This window comes from Molothrus aeneus, chromosome 25 (genome assembly GCF_037042795.1).
Source record: "Molothrus aeneus isolate 106 chromosome 25, BPBGC_Maene_1.0, whole genome shotgun sequence".
Classification (NCBI taxonomy): domain Eukaryota; kingdom Metazoa; phylum Chordata; class Aves; order Passeriformes; family Icteridae; genus Molothrus; species Molothrus aeneus.
Genome location: NC_089670.1, coordinates 72,438 through 93,138, shown reverse-complemented (window position 1 = coordinate 93,138; position 20,701 = coordinate 72,438). Strand labels below are relative to the sequence as shown.

The 20,701-nt window shown below is 39.5% G+C and overlaps 1 protein-coding gene across 2 annotated transcripts in view; it reads right to left on the bottom strand.

Moving 5' to 3' along the window:
- Positions 1–20,383, bottom strand: part of COX10 (cytochrome c oxidase assembly factor heme A:farnesyltransferase COX10) — a 96,305-nt gene extending 75,922 nt beyond the window's left edge. For both annotated transcript variants that reach the window (XM_066565700.1, XM_066565701.1), the window contains exons 1-4: positions 20,279–20,383; positions 18,997–19,121; positions 17,198–17,522; positions 10,727–10,851 (exon numbers count right to left, since the gene is read on the bottom strand). In XM_066565700.1, the coding sequence (XP_066421797.1) occupies positions 10,727–10,851; positions 17,198–17,522; positions 18,997–19,121; positions 20,279–20,321 (618 nt within the window). In that variant the 5' untranslated portion in view covers positions 20,322–20,383. The remainder of the gene's footprint in view (positions 1–10,726; positions 10,852–17,197; positions 17,523–18,996; positions 19,122–20,278) is intronic.
- Positions 20,384–20,701: the final 318 nt, after the last annotated feature.

Genomic DNA, 20,701 nt, shown 5'->3' with positions numbered 1-20,701 from the left:
GGATTTGTTGAGGGTTTCAGTTTATGGTTGTTAGGCATTTTTTTTTCTATAACTTGTGTTCAGTTTTTATGTCTCAATGTAATTCAAGCGGTCAGTAGCAAAATTGAAACTGAAAAATAAACAAAGCAAATCACAAAGATATCAGATGAGACATAAGCACCATCACCAAAACCTTGAACACCCAAACCTCTTGGAGTGAGGAGCTGCACTGTAACTGCACTGTTTGAAGAATCACAGTCAGAGAATATCCTGAGTTGAAAGGGAGACACAAGAATCATGAACCCTGGCCCTGCACAAGCACCCCAACAATCCCACTCCATGCCTGAGATGTTGTCCTAACACTCCTGGAGCTCTGGCAGTCTTGGGGCCATGACCATTCCCTGGGAAGCCTGTTCAATGCTGAACCACATTCTTTTGTTCATTTCTAACTTGCCTTTTCCTAAATTTTCTCATTCTTGTTTTCAAGGGACACTAAATAACCATCTCCTAAACATCTTCTCCCAACCAGTTGTGTTTTTACAGCCCTTCACGACACTCTGCCCCACTGTCACCTACTTAATGTTACTCAGAATTATGATATTGCAATAATTATGACATTGCAATAATACTATTGATTTATTCTTGCACAGTCCTGGCACAAAACCAACTCTACTTCAACCCTAGTCCAAGTTAATCCCAGATATAACCAGAGCTATGGAATCACATCCGCGTGATGACTTTAACAAAGTTTGTGCTTTACAGATTATTCATTTTCTCTGACTCTAGCAGTAACTCTAATAAAACGCTTGAAATCTCCCTACAAAACTTGCACTGCTCATAAGCCTCTCCATCACCTCTTGGCCCCACTTCAAAAGAAACTTTAGAAACATCCAGATCAGTAGGGAGTTGAAGTCAACTGTCATTTTACAGGGGAGACACAAATGATTTCCACAAGGAGTGGTCTTTGCCCTGAAGACTTTAATCAGGGAGGAAGAACGTGAACTCAACACAAAGATCACAGTTCAACATCTCCCCATTACAGCTGGAACTCTGCCAGGTGATATTCTCCATTTGTCCCTTCCAAACACAGCTCTGCTACTTACCCTCACACCAACAGGAACTTTCCTCATTTAGGAAAACTCAGCTGAGAAGAAGGAGCCTGCCTGAAGCAGGGCTGGCTCTGCTGCACACTCCTGCTGCCAGGAAGAGGCCAAGAATCATGGTAAAAAAACTTTGGCAATCAGGCTGTAACCAGCACAAGCAGCAAGAGAAACACAGCACAGACTTCCCTTCATTGTAACTTTCTTTTCTATTCCCAATTCTGCTCCCTTGCTGCCTAAGGCCATTTCAGATAAACACTTTTATAATGGATGCCCTTCAAAGATAATATTTTGCTTTTAATGCCCTTCAATAAATACAAGGCATTCCAAGCCTTTAAGCAGCTTGTAAAAGGTTATTATTTTTAAAAGTATCTAAATTCAGAACATAAAAATTAGTTTGAGGCCAAACTATCCAGCCTGCTCTCAAATGCCAGTCCTTTATAGTACTCTCTGAAGTTACAATAGATTGTCATGTCTCTGTTGGGAGCACCAACATAAATCTTGACTGTAAAAAGAAGTCTTAAAAGGAGAATTATAGGGACAGATTTTCATCTTCTAGAAGTCTGGTTTACTTCAAAAATTTACATAATCTATACAGATCCAGGCAGAATTAGCCTTTAGTGACCTAAGAATACCAAACCTCCAAGATTTGCAGACATGTCTGGTTTAAAGTCAAAGCTTATATTAAACTGCTGTAACTCTTACATCTCCATCCACATGTCCCATTTTATTTCTTCCCCTAGTTTAACGATACTTCCAACATGTCCTGAGCTTTTCAATCTGGATGATGTACCTAATGATTTTGGTATTGAAAACTAACCTCCTCCTTCAGTTTCCATACAGATCTCATAAAAGCCAGAAGAAATGGATTACTGCCCAGAGCTGTGGTTCACTTGTTCATTAAAGAGCTTATGCTTAGAATCCTCCTAAAAAGCCACTTAGTGGCAAATGGCTATTCAACACTACAAATAAAAATTTTCTAAAAAACAATTTACTTCAGCTTTCCTTTCAAACCAGTGTTATAATCCCTCTTTCCTATGACAAGGTGTGCCAAGACCTCCCTGTCCCTTTTCTCATATCCTACAGGTACCTCTTTTAACTTCTCTCTATTACAAGCTACAGCAGAGAAAGAGATGATTGGGACACCTGCCTGTCCCAAGCTGTGGCAGATCAGGTCAGAAAAGCAAACATTGCACTACACCTTCCTGTAAAGCCTTGCAGCTTTAGAAAAAATAAGTCAAAAGCCACACAGGACAACTAAACTTCTTGCAGCCCATATAAATGAGCATTTGAGTGCTTGCTCCAGCCCAGGCTTGCAGCAAAGCATGATCAACTCTCTCCTAGGCAGGTCAACTCTTCCAACTAGAGTGTGGAACAAAGTTAAAAGTCAAAGCAGAGTGAAACTTAAAATTAAGAGAGACAAGAGTCATGGAAAATTAAAGCAAGAGGACTTTTACTGGGTTTTACTGCACATAAGTCCTTTCCTAAGAAGACAAAGTAGAATCTGAACTCATGGTATTTATGTAGTATTTTTTAACTATGGAAATTTGAAGAGAACCCTAAAATAGTTCAAAAAGAAAAGGACTACAAGAATGCTCTGGATTTGTTTTTCAATGAGCTATTCTCCAAAGAAATGGTATCAGTAGACTGTTTCAAGGATCAGGAAATAATTTTCCTTAACCCTTCTGAGTCATTGATGCTATTTTTCCTACAGCACAGTACGCTAGGTCCTGTATTTCTGTTTCTGAAACTGTCAGGAGTCTAATTCAAGGCAATAAACAGGTTGAATATGGCACCATTTAAATTACAAAAAGAAAATGACATTTCACTACTTATCTAATAAGGTTAGAATTTAGTACTTGCACTGCTAAAGGAATTCTGAACTATTTGGAAATGTCAAAACATGTACTTATAGATTGGCAAAAAAGAATAGTTATTTTCACTCTTCTAAGCTTATGAAGGCAATACCCCTATAGATCAAAAGGCCAGATAAATCTCATTAAGCACTAGGTTTTCCCTTTTGTCTATTCCTCTCTTCACATTGCCTCATTTCAGCCCTTTGAAATTCCTTTGTTTTGCCTGTGATCAGGATTTCTGGGGAAAATCTGGCATTGGATCTAAAGGGAACCCCATGTCACTGAAATATTCCTGACAATTCATCACTTGATAATTTATTTCTTTCTTACCCCCTACCTTGCTTGCACCCAGTATTTCCACAGAACCTGTGAGTGTGGTGCAAATGATCCTATTGCACCCAAATGCATCATCTCGAGGATCTCTGGATGCACAGAAGTTAACAGGCTTCTGAAGCTGGCACTCAAAAGTTCCAGTTCATCACATCGGTATTTCAGAATAACAGGAGTCTGTTCATTCTCAGCCCATGTCCATCATCAACACCTGTGCTGGTTGATGAAAGGATGGTTTCAGATGGAGAGAAAACAGAGGACCATGAGGCCATTTCCCTTCTCTGTCCAGCAGGACAAAGGGGACTGCAGTCCCTACACTGACATCTCCAAAAATTCCCCCTTACCACCCTACCACCTTGCTGGTGTTCATTTAGGAAATCAACTGCTCATCAGAAATGCAACCAGGGAGAGAAAGCGAGTCCGCCATGTTAACAATGGCACATACTTCGTGCATCCACCGAAAACTGTCTTTATCAAATCAGGAGCAGGACGATCCATAAAAAAGGGGGCACAGCACTAAATTCATTTTTTTATCCACTGTTTATGTCATTGTTGGATTTTAATATATATGAGAAGCAACACTTAGTTGCATCTCATATAGTAGTAACTCTACTTAGTAGAGTAAGAATCAACTCTACTAGAATATGAAGCTTTATGCTAATAGTGAGAGCCACAGAGGGCAGGAAAGTAGTAACAAAGGTGTCATTATACTCATTTTCATTGTCTTTTCTGAACATCACAGAAGTGACTGGGGTCTAAGTCCTTAAGGATCATGTGAATCCATCCACTTTAAGACTCTTTGCCTACCATACTCACACAATATGCATGTGAGCAAAGAGAATTTCTTTCAACAATGATATGCATTAATTTATAGTATTTTTTTAAGACCTTCTATCATGCTTCAGTTGTAGGTCAAATGATTCATGCTTTGCAAAGATAATCTTTGCATTTAAAATTTATCAGTCCTTCAGAGGTTGGCTCTCATTAGTGCTCATCATTCTCACTGCTCATGAAATACATTCTCACAAGCTGAGTTAGTCCTACTCCATATCAATGATTCCGCCATACTAACTTGATCCAACCGTTGCAATTATGAATCATCTGTTGGAGCTGTAAGTTATGATCTTCAATGACCACTAATGAAGACTGCCTAGTAGTTAAAATATCAAAGCAGCATATATCAACACACTTTAGAGCATGAGATAGACTTTCAGTGCTGGACTTTTCCTATATTTATTATCCACTGTAAATTACATCCCAGGCTGCCTCTGCCACTGACAGTCCTGAAGTGTGGAGTTCAACACCAGGGGTTTTAATAACCCCTCCTGCCAGTTGTTTGATCGCTGGTGGGAATGGGGAGGGGGGCGGGGGGCAGATGAAAGGCCAGGCGGCTCCTGCAGGCTATCAGTTCAGTCAAAACACAGGGACTTCAGAGAGAGACAGAGATCCATCAGGTGTGAATCCCAAATGAGCAACTGGGAGTGTGGGAGTGTGGCCTGACTGAGTTGACTGACACTGCAAGTGTCATTCCCAGGAAAAGGGTAAGTGCCTGCCAGTGGGATCATTCCAGAGGCAGGAGGGGAAACGTGCTAAAGCAAAAACCTTGGAAAGTAATTTTGGACTATTTCTAAATCACTTCTATCATTCAACTATATCATTTTTACATACGTTGTATGGAGAAAATCTCGTTGGCATTTAAAATGAGTTCTCTCATTCCAACATGACAGTGCAGTTATCTGTGAGGGGAAGGAGCAAAAAAATAAATTTTCAGAGATTTCAAAATTGGGCAAGAAAGAACTTTGAGGAGTTAACTTAGCAAAAACCTCCTGCACTGAGTGGAGGCGGGTTGCATGATCTGACAGAGATCAGCTCCTCCAACTTGGAGCAGAGCATATTAATAGCATTAGCATCAGAATAAAAAGTTCCCACTCCATGGATATTCAATAAAATACTTTGGTAAGAGAAGTTTGGTACAGAGATAATGCCAAAAACACAGCTAGTTTTGGGGAACAGAACTATTGCTGTTCTCTTTTGTGTTGAATTTCTTTACATGGATTAAAAAGAAAGGGAACACAGGGACCAGAATCATGCTATTTTTTATTTTCCACTTCATCAATAATCCAGGCATCTATCACTAGCCACCACTTTCTATGTATTACTGTAACTCTTGGGGTGGTGGGTTTTTTTCTTGTAAAGGAGTTCTTAAATCTTTTTTTTTTCTTTTTTTTTTTTTTTTAATTGGGCAGCAGGTCAAGGGAGGTATTCTGCCCTTCTGCTCTGCTCAGGTGAGACACCACCTGGCAAGCTGTCTCCAGCTCTGGGGTCCCAGCACAGGAAGGATGTGGAGCTGCTGCTGGAGCGAGCCAGAGGAGGCCATGGAGATGCTCAAGGGCCAGAGCACCTCTGCTCTGGAGACAGGCTAGGAAAGGTGAGAGTGTTCACTTGGAGAAGTGTTCACCTAACCACTTACAAGTTTCTATCCTCATTGCAGCCTTTCAATACTTAAAGAAGATGGGTAAGATGAGGACAGACATTTTTAGCAAGGCCTGTTCTGAGAGGACAAGAGGTGATCGTTTCAAAACTCAAAAGACAATAGATTTAGACCAGATAAAAGAAGACCTGACTTTTTTTTTTTTTTTAATGAGGATAATCCAGTGAATGGATTGACAGCCAGAGGAAAGGCTGCTCTATTTTTACTTTATTCAGCCTTGTGCAACATCCAAATGACCTTCTTAGTTTGTTTACACCAAAGATCACATACAGGTTCCCTGGGCTGGTAATTGAACTCAAACCCCAAACTCCACTGTTCTAACAATAACCCATCCTTCTCACTCCTTACAGCTACACTTCTAAGGAATCACCACTATCAGGAGAAGATGAGACTTTAAGAGCAAAACACAGCCATCAGATCAGACCCTGAAGGGACAGGGATGTTAATTTACATTTGTTCTCTCATGCTGGATAACATATTTACAGTATTCCTCATTTTCAGCTCTTTAACTTCAGCTAAGATATTCAGCCCAGTGTACTTCCTTGTCAAGGCACTATCAGTCAAACCCAAGCACATAATTTTATCTCTTGGTTACTAAATTCAAGCCACTTTAAACATCCTGCTTTCATCTTTATAGTTCTCTCCCACTTTTTAACCATGCTGCAGTTACAGAAGAATGTACTTGACATATAAAACGTGCACGTGATTTCTTTAACATTTTAATGCCGTGTATTGTGTTGTAAACATCTCCATGTTTTATCTCCTTCTCCATAAATCAGAGGTGACTATCTTAGAAGTCTCAAAAATGACATGTTTTCTCTCTAATATAAATGTAAGCCTCTACTCCTTGAATCTTGAGTGAGCTTTCAAAAATCATCAAAAAAGAGAGTTATGAAAAAGCAAACTTAATATAAATTTCTCCCACTCCATTTCTATGACAGCCTGGAGTATGGCAAAAAAAAGAAGTTACAAAATTAGGCTTCACTACTCAGAAAGCCAAGGGTTTACTTAATTTATTTGTAACTTATAAGCAACAACACTAAAGCATCTATTTGTTTGATTCAAGATTAATACGCAGTGTTTAGAAGATGAAATCCCAGAATATATTTCCATTTTCTTACCATAACTGCAACTAATAAGACTGATTCCTTATGAGATTTTCTGGAGGTTTTGGCTAGCTTAGTAATGTTACAGACACAATGTATCTCAATCCACTCCTTGGTAAATACATTAAGTGATTTTTTTTAAATCAAAACCTACTGTAAAATAACAGTTATTTTTAAAAGACAGAATACCAATAAAGAACACCTGTCTGAAATAATTTTAAGTTACTTCAATGATGGAAAAAATAAAGAATGCTGTTAGAAAGAGAGGGAAAAAAGACAAAAGCTGTTTTAGCAGGTGGGACTGAGAAGTGGTGACATGTTGTAGTACAGTTCCAAAGGGCCGGAGGACATAACGTGGTGTTGGGTGATGTGGAAGAGAGCCAGGGAGCACCAGCTCTGGGAGCCACTGCAATGCTGGATTAGGTGTGAGGTACAACTCTGAAGTATTGTGATAGGAAGGAGTGAGGCAGAGGCAGAGACACCGGTGGAGGACAAGAGAAATAAAACACTATCTGTTCTCTGGCACCTTCCCATAGGAGATTCCTCCCTCCCAGCCCACAGACCCAACACACTCCAAGGGAAAACCCAAGGACCCTCTGATATTTATCCAGATCCCCAGAATTCATAGCATTTTCCACCAGCCCGAGTCTGTTTCTCCACTGTTTCTCTGTTTCTCTTCTGTCTGTCATAAATTATACCAAGATACTTTTTTTGACATTTTCTAAACAAATGTCTCTAGAATGACCTTGCTGTACTGCAGGCACCACATCTCCCTTTTTTATTTTTTGTCTGTATTTTCCAATACAACTTTTTCACTCTCAACTCACAAAACAATAAATCACAAGCTCCTTAAAAATCATTGTCTGATTTCACAGAATCACCATCAAAATGCTTTCTATTTTTCTTGGAAAGCAACGCCACAATTTAGAATTTGTGAATTGTGAAACTTTTTTCTAAACACACAGCTGGATAAATATCCAGACTGTCTTTCTATAAACAATGAAAAAATACGAAGTTGTCAATCTGCACCGTCAATCTGTTTTTTCTTGTTAAAAAGTGAAAGTGGGGCAAGGATCTCCACTTAAGCACATTTTTGTAACTTTCTGGCTCTTGCAGGCAGGAAAAAATAATTTTAAAGTATGGCATTCAACCATCTGAAAACACGGAGGAAGTGATAATTAGAAGATTGTTTCAGACCAACTTTGTAAAGAAATAAAACGCCATGTTTTGGTGTCTGTGTATGACTTAGCACAGGCCTGGCTCCAACCCCAGGACTTAAGTCAACTTAGTTAATTCAGCTTAATTCAATGGGGGTAAAACTCTCTCAGCTCCTACGAGATTGTTAAAATCAAGTAGTTGAGAAAAGAAAAAAAAAAAAAAAGGAAAACTCCCTCAAACTTCAGAACCTGACCACTTACAAGTTTCTATCAATACTTCTATGAATTTTACAGAATCTTCAGTACATTGTCACAGGACCAGGCCCCTTATATCCTGTCCTAAATCACAGGGAAGAATCTTACACAATTCACACTTCACCTTCCCACGACATATGAGGGGACTGTAAATTGTGCACATAGATTTATCAGAGAAATGAGGAGTGGGAAAGATGAGTTGCCCTTAAAGATGCACAGATTTATAGCAATTTGGGAAGCGGAAAGACGGTTATCATATAAAAAGGTCCTTAAGGGACAGAGAGGAGCAACAGGGGAAACATGAGTCATGAGCTGCCAGAGAAGTAGATGCGTATGGGGAGCAACGGACAGAGCAAAGTAGCAATAAAGGAAGTTCCAAGTCAAATGTGCTCCTTCCCAACGGTCAAGATGGATTACCCAAGCTTTAAGTATTTACGGAAAATTAAATTCCCAGCCAATTCAGACACAGTAACACTGGGAAAAAGACACTCAACGACTGAAAGGATCCATTGATAAACAACAGATCACCAAGCACAGCTCTTTCCTTTTGCTTCCTCACCAACTCTGCTCTTTTTTTTTTTAGTAGGAGTAATCTGCCTTCAAGATCTCTCTACACAGGAAAGTGGGTCAATATGAGCAAGTGTGAAAATTTAAAATGTTCAGCTGAAATTGTGAAAGGCAGTTTGACACACCGTGAGGCTGGAGTAACTTGCAGTGAGTAAAGAGTGAATTACAAGATGCAGTACAAAGTTATTGCACTCCTCTTAACTCCTCTTAACATCCTCTTAACTTCCCTTTGCTATCCCAAGTGTCCAATTCCAAATTACAACACAGAATTCCTGTACTTCTGAGTACTTCAAGAGTTTAAGAAATGGCTTCCAAGAGTTTAAAAAGTGCCTGCTTTTGGGACAAAATACGATGAGCAATACATGGAAGCTGAAGACAAAGAAAATCAGTTACTTGTGTGGGAATGTCACCTCTCAGAAGATCTAGCAAAACCTCAAGACAAGTTGCACAGGAGTCTCTAGATAAGCCATCATTAATTCTCTTCGTCCAGTAGTATCCACATCAAAAGTGAAGGCACATATGACAGTAAATATTTCAAAGGATAACCCATAGATTTATTTTTTAATATCAAAAAGGTAGTAAAGGAAAAAAGGGAGGAAAAAAGGGTACATCCAAAATTGTATCAAAACCCAGCAAAACCTCACCTTAGTTATGACAGCCTCTCTTCCCAGCCGTAGTGTGAAAAATATGTACATGATAACTAAATGTATTCTTCAGAAAATAGTGTAACTTATTTAAAATTATTTTTCAGGGATATTTATGCGTTTCCAAGTTAGGCAAGCTACATAAACATTTCGAAGCAATTAAACATCATGCATTGTCCTTCCCATTTTGCAGAGAAAACAGAGTTAGCTGCCTGCCCCAGTTTTAAGCTCAGTGAAAGAAACACTAAAACCTGTAAAAACAGTAAATAGGACTTAGTCCAGGCTGAGCAAAATGTGTGCTGATGGGTGCAATCCTGAAAAACACACCACATGCCTACAACTGAGGTGTTACAAGGTGTAAACATCAAAGAGCCCAACTCAACCAAGTTGACTCCAGAGTGTGGATCCCAGGAAACCTCCATTACTGGAGTTCCAGGAGTCACAAGTGGTTGCTGAAACCATGAAGTGCTGTCAATAGTGGCACTGCTGCTGCTCCTTCTTTTTCCAGCCCAGATTTACAACTGAAAGTGACCATAGCTACTACACTTTGAAACACCGTCCAGCACCACAAGTTTTACAACCTGTTCACTAGTTAGGCTTTCCTTTGCGAGAGCCTAAGAGCCACCGTGCTTCACAATTGAGTGCAGGAGAGCCAAGATCAGCATCAAGCTCCACAGGCACGTTGACACACACAGGGAAGCTCAAGTTCAGGTACCTGGAACATCTCTGGCATGGGACTTCCACAAAATGGAGGTTCTCGGTTCATTTTGCAGATGTGCTGGAGACACCATGATCCCAGCCTGGACAAAATCCCACTGAAGTCCCACTATAGATGTTTTAAGTGGATCTGAGCGACTCTTAAGACAGGTCCAATAAGGTCATACAGTAACACAACTGAAAAATCAAGCCCGTAAGGCTGGAGCCTCACTGGCTATTCTTACACTCCAATTACCCAGTTCTTCCTGTCATTTCCAGGGACCCAGGCTTGGGTATTACCAAGATAAACATTATTACTGGGAGGCTTAAAACCTCATCAACTCCATTCTGTACAAACAAACTGTGCCTAGCAACTCCACTTGAATTCTCAGGCGTATATTACTTTTGTGGTGTCAGTTTTAGCAGCTCAGAGCTCAGGCAGCAGCTGAAGGCACAGCACTCCCGGCCATCCAGTCACACTTCTGACAGTGTTTCAGAAGCCAGGATGACACCGGTTTGCTGTACAGATGAAGAGATGGACTGACCTGATTGATGGAGTTGGCAGCACAGGATGCCAGGCCGGTTCCAAGGGAGGCGAGCATGAAACAGGTGAGCTCAAAAGGGACTGGGGCCATGGCAAAGCCAGCGGACGCGGTGCTGACAACCAGAGCTGCAACGCAAGTGAGAGCACAGTTCAAAGCATCAACAAGAAACCATCTTTGTACATAACACTAGAGTTATGGCTTTCAAACCCTGAAAAAACTTGTGCAGATTAACTTTTTGCTATCTTTATGGTTCACACTAGCTCCAGGAACTGGGTACAATTAATACAAACGCTGTACATAAAGAAATCAAAAATGAGAAGGAGAACTGCCAGAAATGAAATAAGAAACCCAAAAGCAGCAGCACATTAGCAGAAGATGTGAGGAAACAACTTGTGTCTCTGTATTTCCTATTTTATGGATTTGCTATGGGACCAAACTGCCCTACACAACATGCACAGGACAGATATTTGATCCGGTAACTCACACATCACTGCAAAGTCTAATGCAGAAGAAAAAAGAGTAAAAAAAAAAAATCCCACACTGAGATACATGCTTTATATCAAATTATAGCAGGAATTTAAGCAGTGCAGAGTCAAAAAGAGATTTGGGGCATGTAGCTGCAGTAATTTCACTGCACAATATCTGTTCCCACTGCTTCTATTTGACATGCCCACTTTGGGCTGAAAGAACAATTATATCATCACAGAGACCCAACAACACTTAATGGCCTCAAAATTTGAGTGGGTTCATAAAAAATCCATTTCAGTTTTGTCATGCAAAATTGTAACTTTAGTACAGTACTGCAAATCACATCCTTAAAATAAAAATTACCCAATCTTTAATCCCAATATTGTAATTAGCCAAATAACAGGTCTCAAAATCCTCACTTTTGGCAAGAAATAGTATGATATGACAAATACTATGAAAGTCAGCACACTTATGGAACATCTCGCTCGTAACCTTGAACCTTACAATCTTAAATTACTAGTTATTAAACAGAAGGTATTTAAAGTATGTTCTGATGCAGTTACATGCTTCAGACCTCGGCTATTTTAAATCAAAGCATCAAAATTTTCTTATCTTCCTGATTCCTATGAAGTCTCCTTTTTGTCTGAAGTTAAATGACAAATAAATAATCTTGCTGACTGAAAATACCTGGATTATCTATTAAGCAGCACTGCTTGGGATGAAATAGTAAATGTCATGGCAGAGACCTGCCAGTAAGGATGCACATGCAAAGTGCTCATTTCAAGAACTGTGCTTGCCTAAGAACCTTAGGATTTAATCCTGAAAACACAGTGGAGAAAACTTGCTGCTCATCGAAACTTTTCTCTAAGTATTAAAATCCACTGATGGCTGAATATTATTATAATAATATGCATTTTATAATAAGTATTAATTATATAGCCTTGTTACAGATTCACAGGCTACTTCTACAATACAGTGGATTTATGACAGAACTTCACCCTTCTGAGCAGCTCTGAAAGAATCACAGATTCTGCTACCTCACCAGACAAACGAACATGAAGGTACTGATCATTCTGAAAGACTAGATCTTATTTATTATATAATTACAACACTATGTTGATTTCCAAACTCTTGAATCCTCCTTAGGAATGCACAAAAAAAACATGAAATGCATTGGTACAACTGAGAAAGTTCAAAAAATGCATGGAAAATGACAGTGAACAGTGGCATTTGCATTTCCAAGAGTGATTACATTCATGTTTTTTGCATAATAAACCACATGCTCACTTCTAGACAAGAATTTAATTAAAACTTATCTTAGAGAGCACTTTACATCAATTTATTAGGGGAAAACACCAACTCATTTACTGGAGAAGAAAGGTGGAATGGATTGGCAAACAGTCAGTATAACATTACCACTACCCTGACCCCAAAGAAATTCTAACACTGTACAGTTACAACACTAATTAAAGTCCCCATTGACTTCTCCAGATTAATTTTAGCCAGTCATTTGAGCATGACTTATCAGGATCTCATTTTAAAAGGCTGCAGTACATCCTCTCCCATATCTCATTAAAGCAGGTACTTTTTCTTGTTTGGGCAGGGTTTGCACACCAGGCATCCCCTGCTTTCTTCATCGCCAAGATATTCCAATACAACACATTAGCAGTAAATAGGAAAATGCTCCCTTTGGATTGGAAAGTTTATTTTCTTTAACTGTGGAAGCAATAATTTACTCTTCAACTTCCCTCATGGAGGAAAAGTGTATTTAATTGAGATCACATCAAGGGAATGAGGTCACTGACTCTGTTTGTTTTTTAATCCCTGTTAGTTTAGTGCATTAGGGGCCAAATTAACTTCACCTTATTGCATAATAGATGGAATCGATCCTTTCAAGACTTGTTGATGGGAAATGGCATTATACATGCTCTTCAAAAAGAAGCCAAGATTTAAACTTATGATCTCAGCCTAAGCCTTATTTTCAGTCTTTTAAACATTTCTAGCTTTAACAAAAATTAACAGCAGACATTTGTCTCCCACGTCAATGTAGAAGAAAAAGAAAATGCTAATGGATTGGTGACAAAGAGTGAATTATAATGTTTCTGGCATAAAAACACAGTCCAAAAGTTTAGTGTGTTCTTTACATTCCTTTTCCACTTCATCACAATGTGCTCTGCCTATATAAATCTTTTGTGTTTATAGCATGTGAATCATTATGCCATATTTTGTTTACCTACTATTAAAAAGTAGCCAAGGCAAAATAAAAGCACAGAAAGCCAAAGCAAATCAATCCTGCTCTGGAATTCCCTTCTATTTTTCAAAGTTTCTGGCTATACTGAAGTTTTCATTTAAAGAATAAATGCTATTATTCCAGAATCAACTGGGGACATAGAAGACCTCCAATAAAGTAAATGCATTTTTTTACTATAGCAGCTATTACCAGACTTTCAGCCTACAAACACAACACAAACCCCTTATTTAATCATCGTTGCAGTTTGGTAAGCATCAAGAGTCAGTCTGCAAAACTGGATCTTCATCATCGTGTCACCAATACAGAACAGACAAGAGATGAAGTAGGATGTTCACAATCACACCTTTAATCAGTACCAAATATCTCAGGCTTCTGGTTTCAGGTGCAGCACATTTGTGCTAGAGGATCACTATTCCACAGACAGAAATCCATACAGAAGCAATACATCCAAAAATTCCAGCTGTCTGTTAGTACGCACAACAGAATTATTTTCTTATAACAAGATATATGAAAAAAATTTCTAGTTTAGTCTTCAAAACTGAAAATGCTCAGAAATCAGCATATTTTTGTCTGCACATGTTGATCCACATCTCAGACAGGTGCCATGTAATCAGATTCAAGTAGGTTGGAAAAGACCTCCAAGATCATCAAGTCCAGCCTTTGACTGATCACCACCCTGCCAATCACACTAGAGCGCTGAGCACCATGTTCAGTCTTTTCTCAAAGACACAAGGTGCTGTACATCACAGAATCATGGAATCACTGAATGGTTTGGGTTGCAAGGGACCTTGAAGATCATCTATTTCCAAACCCCCTACTTGGGTGGTGGGGGGCAGGGGGTGGAATCTGTCCCAGGTTGCTCCAAGCCCCATCAAACCTGGCCTTGAACACTTCCAGGGATGGAACAGCCTGTTCCAGTTTAGCTGCTTGTCCTCACAAAAAGACCAATATGCTACAGGAGAAACAACAAGGAAATGTTCACAAACCCTAGAGCGTTATCTAAGGGAATACTCATCATTTTTCATATCACGCTTTCCTCAGTTTGCCCAAACTAAAAACTGAACTTTGATTTTCCTGTGGTTTTATATATAGTTCGTCTAAGTTTTCATCTGTAATCCTCGGAGGAAACATTACTTAAATCTAAACTTGAAGTTAAATTGAAGAAGACGAGACAACCTGAAATTCCTAGGGTGTGCATGCATTATAAATCGCTGGAATTTCCTCTTATTCCCATACCTTCCCTTGTCTCTCTCCTATTTTCAGTTACACAGCAGCTTTAGGATCAAGTTGAAAACAATGCATTTATAATTCTGAAAATCTATCAGACAGATGCATTAGCCTTCCAAGTGCCTGGGTGGTAGGATACAGCTGTTCAGAGAGCAGCCAACATAAAACACCACAGGGATGGGAATGGATGGAAATTGAACCCAAAAAGGTAGATTATGTGACATTTAATGAAAAGTTCCCTAATTGTTTTCTATGGCAAAAGAATATAAACAAAAATCTATTCCTGTTTTTAAGGCAGAGCTTCTAATGGCAGAGTCACAAAAGCTGCAGTTTACATGAAGCATGGAAATAGCAAAACTCATTTCCTTTCCAAGGTGAAGTACAGTTCATACTACAAACAAAAAATCTCTTTCCAGCAGCAGCAGGAAAAGAACAGAGCATAAGGAAGTCCCATTTTGGCATCATGCAGAGTTTGTTTTTTTGTTATTTCATACTCTAAAAAGTATAAATAAAGTGTCTGCCAAAAAACCCACACAGGATATGAGATCTATCACAACTTCATGGGTGAAAGGAACTGAGTTGTATGACATTTGCAACTTAAAAACTGACCTCAGAGAATTTATTCTTCTTTAAAAAAAAATCAAAGAACTACAACATTACAGTCTTTACAGAATATATAATTTGTCTAAATGATTACACAAGTTGTTAAAAATTTTCCTTCCTCTACATATTACACGCAGTCTTATTCCTGCTTATGTCCTATCCTATCCCATGACCAATAAAGAACAACAATAGAACTCTCCTTCTACAAAATCGTCTTCATCCAACTTACTCTTTACACTTTCCACTTACAAAAAATCTGCACACGAAACACATAAAGATCACAACGAGAAGAGAGGGTAAGTTTTTTCCTGTATCTCTCTATACCTTCTCAATAGATGAAGTTTACTACATTTACCTAGGATCAAAAACTCCTCCAAGCACATGAGAAGACAGAGATAAACTAAAATCACAGTCCCTTTCCCAATAGGCTTGCAAGCTTGATTAAAAATTGTACAGCTGTTCAGAAATTAGCAGTCAAGCTTACACTTCAAAAGGCACTGTCATAGAAAACAATAGTCCTGAAGGGAATGAAATTCCTTAACCTTTGCCTTCTATACCCTATTTTAAATCCAGAGTGGTGCTTGCCTAGTTAAAAGAGGCTACCAGGAACTGTTGAAGAGTTTTGCAGCAACTCTGAGGCCACATAGAAATGTATCTCATGAAATTGTTTTCTCTTGAAAATGACACTCTCCCATCTTGCTGAAGTTGTTGAAACTCCCATTTCAAGAAGCACCAGTAACACTGAGATGTGGTACAAGCACTGAGCTTACCCATCAGCAAACATAAAAAAAAACCTCAAGTGCTTTCAACAATAGTCAATTTTATCTCTCTCTGGTCCCTTAATCAGCACAAAATAAATGACCTAAGGCTTTCTAAAAACAATGAGGAAAAAAATTAGGACGTGCAAACAAGATCGGTTGTGCCAAATCCAAAACACAAGACGTATCAGAGGACCACAGATGAAAATGTAAATTACCATTACACACTCTGTGTGGTCAGCAAGATTTTTCCATAGAAAAACAAACAATGAAAACTCATATATTGCAAGACAAAAAAGTTTTTAAAAGTAAACTGAATTCAGGACATTCATTATAACAAATTTTTAGGGCAAGGAACAGTCTTGTTATGAGGAATTCACTTGACCAACGGGAGAGCACCCAGGCAAGGACTTAGGAAATTACATTTCTGTTCTTGGACTTTATATCATAGACAAGATGTAAGGCTTTGGTCAGATAATTAGAGCCTCCTTAGAAATAAAAGCATACATAGCACTACCTATTGGCAAAGGGGTAATTTATAATTGTTTCTATTGGCAAAGGAGTTACATAAAGTCGTTAAGTATTATTACTTGAACAAGACAAAACGTAGTTAAGGCTGCAAGGCAATTGCTTAACAAATTGCCGGTTTGAAAAGACAACACTATCAATGACTGAAAAGTAAATCAGATCTTCTTTTACAAAATTCAATCAGTCAGATTCACACATTTTCCTTTCTAATATAGGAAACCACTTGGATTATCTTACATTGGGACTTCTAGTGCTAATTTCACAACTAGCAGTACTACAGTGAAAGGTAGGTAAATAAGACAAAACACTGGAAAACTTAAGCAAGACAACTTCAAATACTGAACACATTATTTGTAAATTCACTTCCTTACCCAGTTTCACTGTAGTCTGTCTACTAACACTTGCTTATTTCCCAGAAACTAGCTGACTCTCATTGTTTTTAAACAAAATTAATGGGAAAACTATTAAATGCTTCCATAAAACAATTTTCCTAGCACATACTTGATTGAAATTGATCCAGCCTAGCATTAATAAAGTGGGAATTATCACATGCAAAACTAAACCATACCAGTAACGTCCCAAAGAATTCTGCTTCAAGCAGAATGCAGAGAAATGAGAAAAAATTACCAGTAATACCTGTAAGCCTGATTTTGGACAAGCGTGCCAAAATTCCTGGCAAATCATCCAGCCGTAGCTTCATTTCTTTCCATTGTCTGTCTTCCTTGGATTCAGCTCCCCCTGGTATGACTGAGTCTTCAGTTTCTGCAGCTGATTTCATTTCTCTCAACTCATTTCTGCTTGACATCTCAGACCACGACTGATGAATAGGTGAAACTGAGCTAATTTTGTGTACAACCTTTTTTTCCTGATCCAATTGCTGAAGCTCATGAAAAGGAGACACAATTGAATCGGACTTGGGTTTGGCTCGTTGACTGAGGTCTTTGTTGCACTGTGTTACGTACTAAATACAATGAGAAATGTTAAAACAAATAGATAAAGATATTTCTGTCCATTTCACTTTATTAACACCAAGAATATTATTACTATTTTATTCTTGTTAGGAGAATTACTTCTATGACACAACTGAGTTAGTCTGAATTTCAGACACATTTCACACACAGAAAGACTTCTGAAGTTGGCTTAGTTATTACAAACGCAGCTTTACAACTCAGCTGAATCAATGTTTATGTAAGATTGGAAAATTGCATTTGAATGTTTACTTCCCCCCCAATAGCTACAACAGCAAACTCTTTGTTCATATTCAAAACCACCAGGTAATACAACGTAACTTACAACTGATCAATTTCACAGAATAATAAAGGTTGGATTGACCTCCAAGGTCATTGAGCCCAACCTTTGACCAAACAAAATTCACCTTTAAACAGAGAAATATACAAATGCCCACAAAACTTCAGTTTCCAAACATAAGTACTAAACTTATGCATATTTAATAAATGAAAAAATTAAAAATAATCCGAAAAAGACAATCTACCACCTATGATATAAAATCATCTCCCATATTAGTCTATTATTATTTATGCCAAACTTTTTATTAATTAATTAGACACAAAATTTCAAAGGAACATATATAGAACAATAAATTAGAATAGAGTTGTTTGCTCTCTTTTAGAGCTCACAGAATAAACACAAAATAAGAAAAAGAGCATTTAGATTCTCTTCTCATATTTTCTTTCCCCAAATATTCTATCTATTTCAAGCACCAGAAGCATAGAAATAAAGAACTTTCAACCAATCCTGATTTCAAGTACACAGTAATAATTACAACAAGGAAGAGTGGTCTGCAACTCCGAATGAGCAATGTGAATACACTTCAAACCAGTAGCACAATTTTAAAAAGTTGCTGCCATCCACCAGCATATGCTACCACTGGTCAAAGAAGAAGATGTAATTTCAAGAGGCTTAATGATAATTACAGCTTATCTAATACTTAAAACTAACAGCACACTGTAAATGTAACCCATTAACTTAATGAGCTCAGGAATTTTGACTCAAATAAACCAATTAACTGAGAACACACCACCTCCACAAGAGAGATCCATCTACTACTTGTATGACTGCTAGCCAAGATGTGACTTTATTATAAAAAGTGACTTATTTATAAATAATGATTTAAAAATAATTTTATGTCAAGTTTCTCAACAGGAGGTGAGTGCGCTATTTCAAGGGTACAGAAGCCTCCTGTCAAGCAGAGGAGACTTTGCAACACAAGGTACTGTCCTTGCTACAAAAGGTTTCCTCCAGCCTGAGACGTTTTAGGATACCAAGTGCTTTGACTCTGATTTAGTGAAAAATGGAGACGCTTAAATTAGCTGAGTTTGGCTGATAAGAAAAATTACTCTTATCAACTAATCTCCATTTTGACTTATCACATGGGATGAATGAGAATTAGGGAATAGATATACTCCTTGACTTACCATTCGTTTGAGAAAGTTGAAGTACTGAAAGGTAATCAACCTGTTGCTGGCCACGTGATAAAAGTGCACAAACCGGCACGGTATCTGCCGTGCACCAGTGTTCCTCAGATGCCACACAAATAATCCTGTTTAAACGGAAGACAAGAAAAAAAGTAACAGCAGATTCCAGTTTGTCCTCTGCCACTGAGTTTGCTTCTAATTGAGACTACAGTGCCTATTGTCAGCTGTGACACAGGACACCCCCACAAATGGGAACCAGGGTCAGGTAATGGAAAATGTTTGTTTCTCCAGGTGAAAGACATGACACTGCAAAATCATGGAATCATTAAAGATGGAAAATACCTTTAAGATCAAATCTCAGTATTAACCCAGCACAGCCAGGTCCACTACTGAACCATGTCCCTAAGTATTACATCCACATGGCTTTTTAACCCTTACAGGGATGGTAACTCTATCACTGCCCTGGGCAGCCTGTGCCAGTGCCTGACCACCCATTCAGAGAAGAAATTTTGCCTAATATCCAACACAAACTTCCCCTAGCCCAACTTGTGGCTGCTTCCTCTTATCCTGTCCCTTGTTTCCTGGGAGCAGAGCTCAATCTCCACCTAGCTGCACCCTCCTGTTAGGGAATTGTGGAGTATGGGAAATTCCCCTGAGCCTCCTTTTCTTCAAGCTGAGGCCCCCCCAGCCTCCTCAGCTGCTTCTGGTGCTCCAGACCCTTCCTGAGCTTCGTTCTCTTCCCTGGACACATTCCAACCCCTCCTTTTCTTTCTTATCCCAAGGGGGTCAAAACTAAACTGTAGGGAAGTCCCAATAATTTTGGGTGTTTCTTCCAAATTCCTGAGCACCAGTAAGACGTACTTTCACAGAATATCCTGAGCTGGAAAAGACCCACAAAGATCATCGAATTCAATTCCTGGCCCTTCACAGGACACCCCAACAATCCCACCCTGACCTGGAAAGGGTTGTCTAAACGCTGCTTGAGCGCAGGCAGCCTTGGTGATGGAGCATCATAGAACATAGTATTGTCCCACTACTATATACACTATCGACAAGATTATCTTGGCAAAGAAGCACTGAGAGGAAGCAGCTGCCATAGGAGAGCCCTAAAGTCAAACGCGTGTGGAGGACACACAGCGCAGTGTAGCACACGGGGACACCCGCTCACGGGGACACGCACACGCATAGCCTTGCAGGCTCCGGGGACCGCTCCACAGAGCAGCCCCGGGCCGCCCCGGCCCTGCCCGCACACCGGCCCTCTCGCCCTACGGCTCCGCGGTACCTGTGAGCGCCCGGGGCGGGCGGCAGCTGCGGGCGGCGCTCATGGCCGCGGCTGCTGCGCCGCTCTCCTCTCACTGCCCGGGCGCCGCCATCTTACCGGCGCGACCTCCAAACGCTTTCCGGGTCGGCGCTGCCGCGGAGGCGGAGCGGCCATTCCGGGGCTGTCCCGAGCAGAGGGGCGGTCGTGTCCAGGCCGTCCTGGAGCCTTGCCCGGGCGGCTTGCGGATGGGAGGTGGCTGTGAGCCGAGGGAGTTGGGAGTTTTTTTATACCGAAGTTTGAAATTTCCCAGGCCAATATATAAAAGCGGCGTGGAAGGAGTCAAAACGCTTTTCTCTACCGGTACAAAATAAACGACCTAAAATAACATAATCACAGAATCGTTTGTGTTGGAAGGGACCTCTGGAGATCACCCGGAAAAGAAAA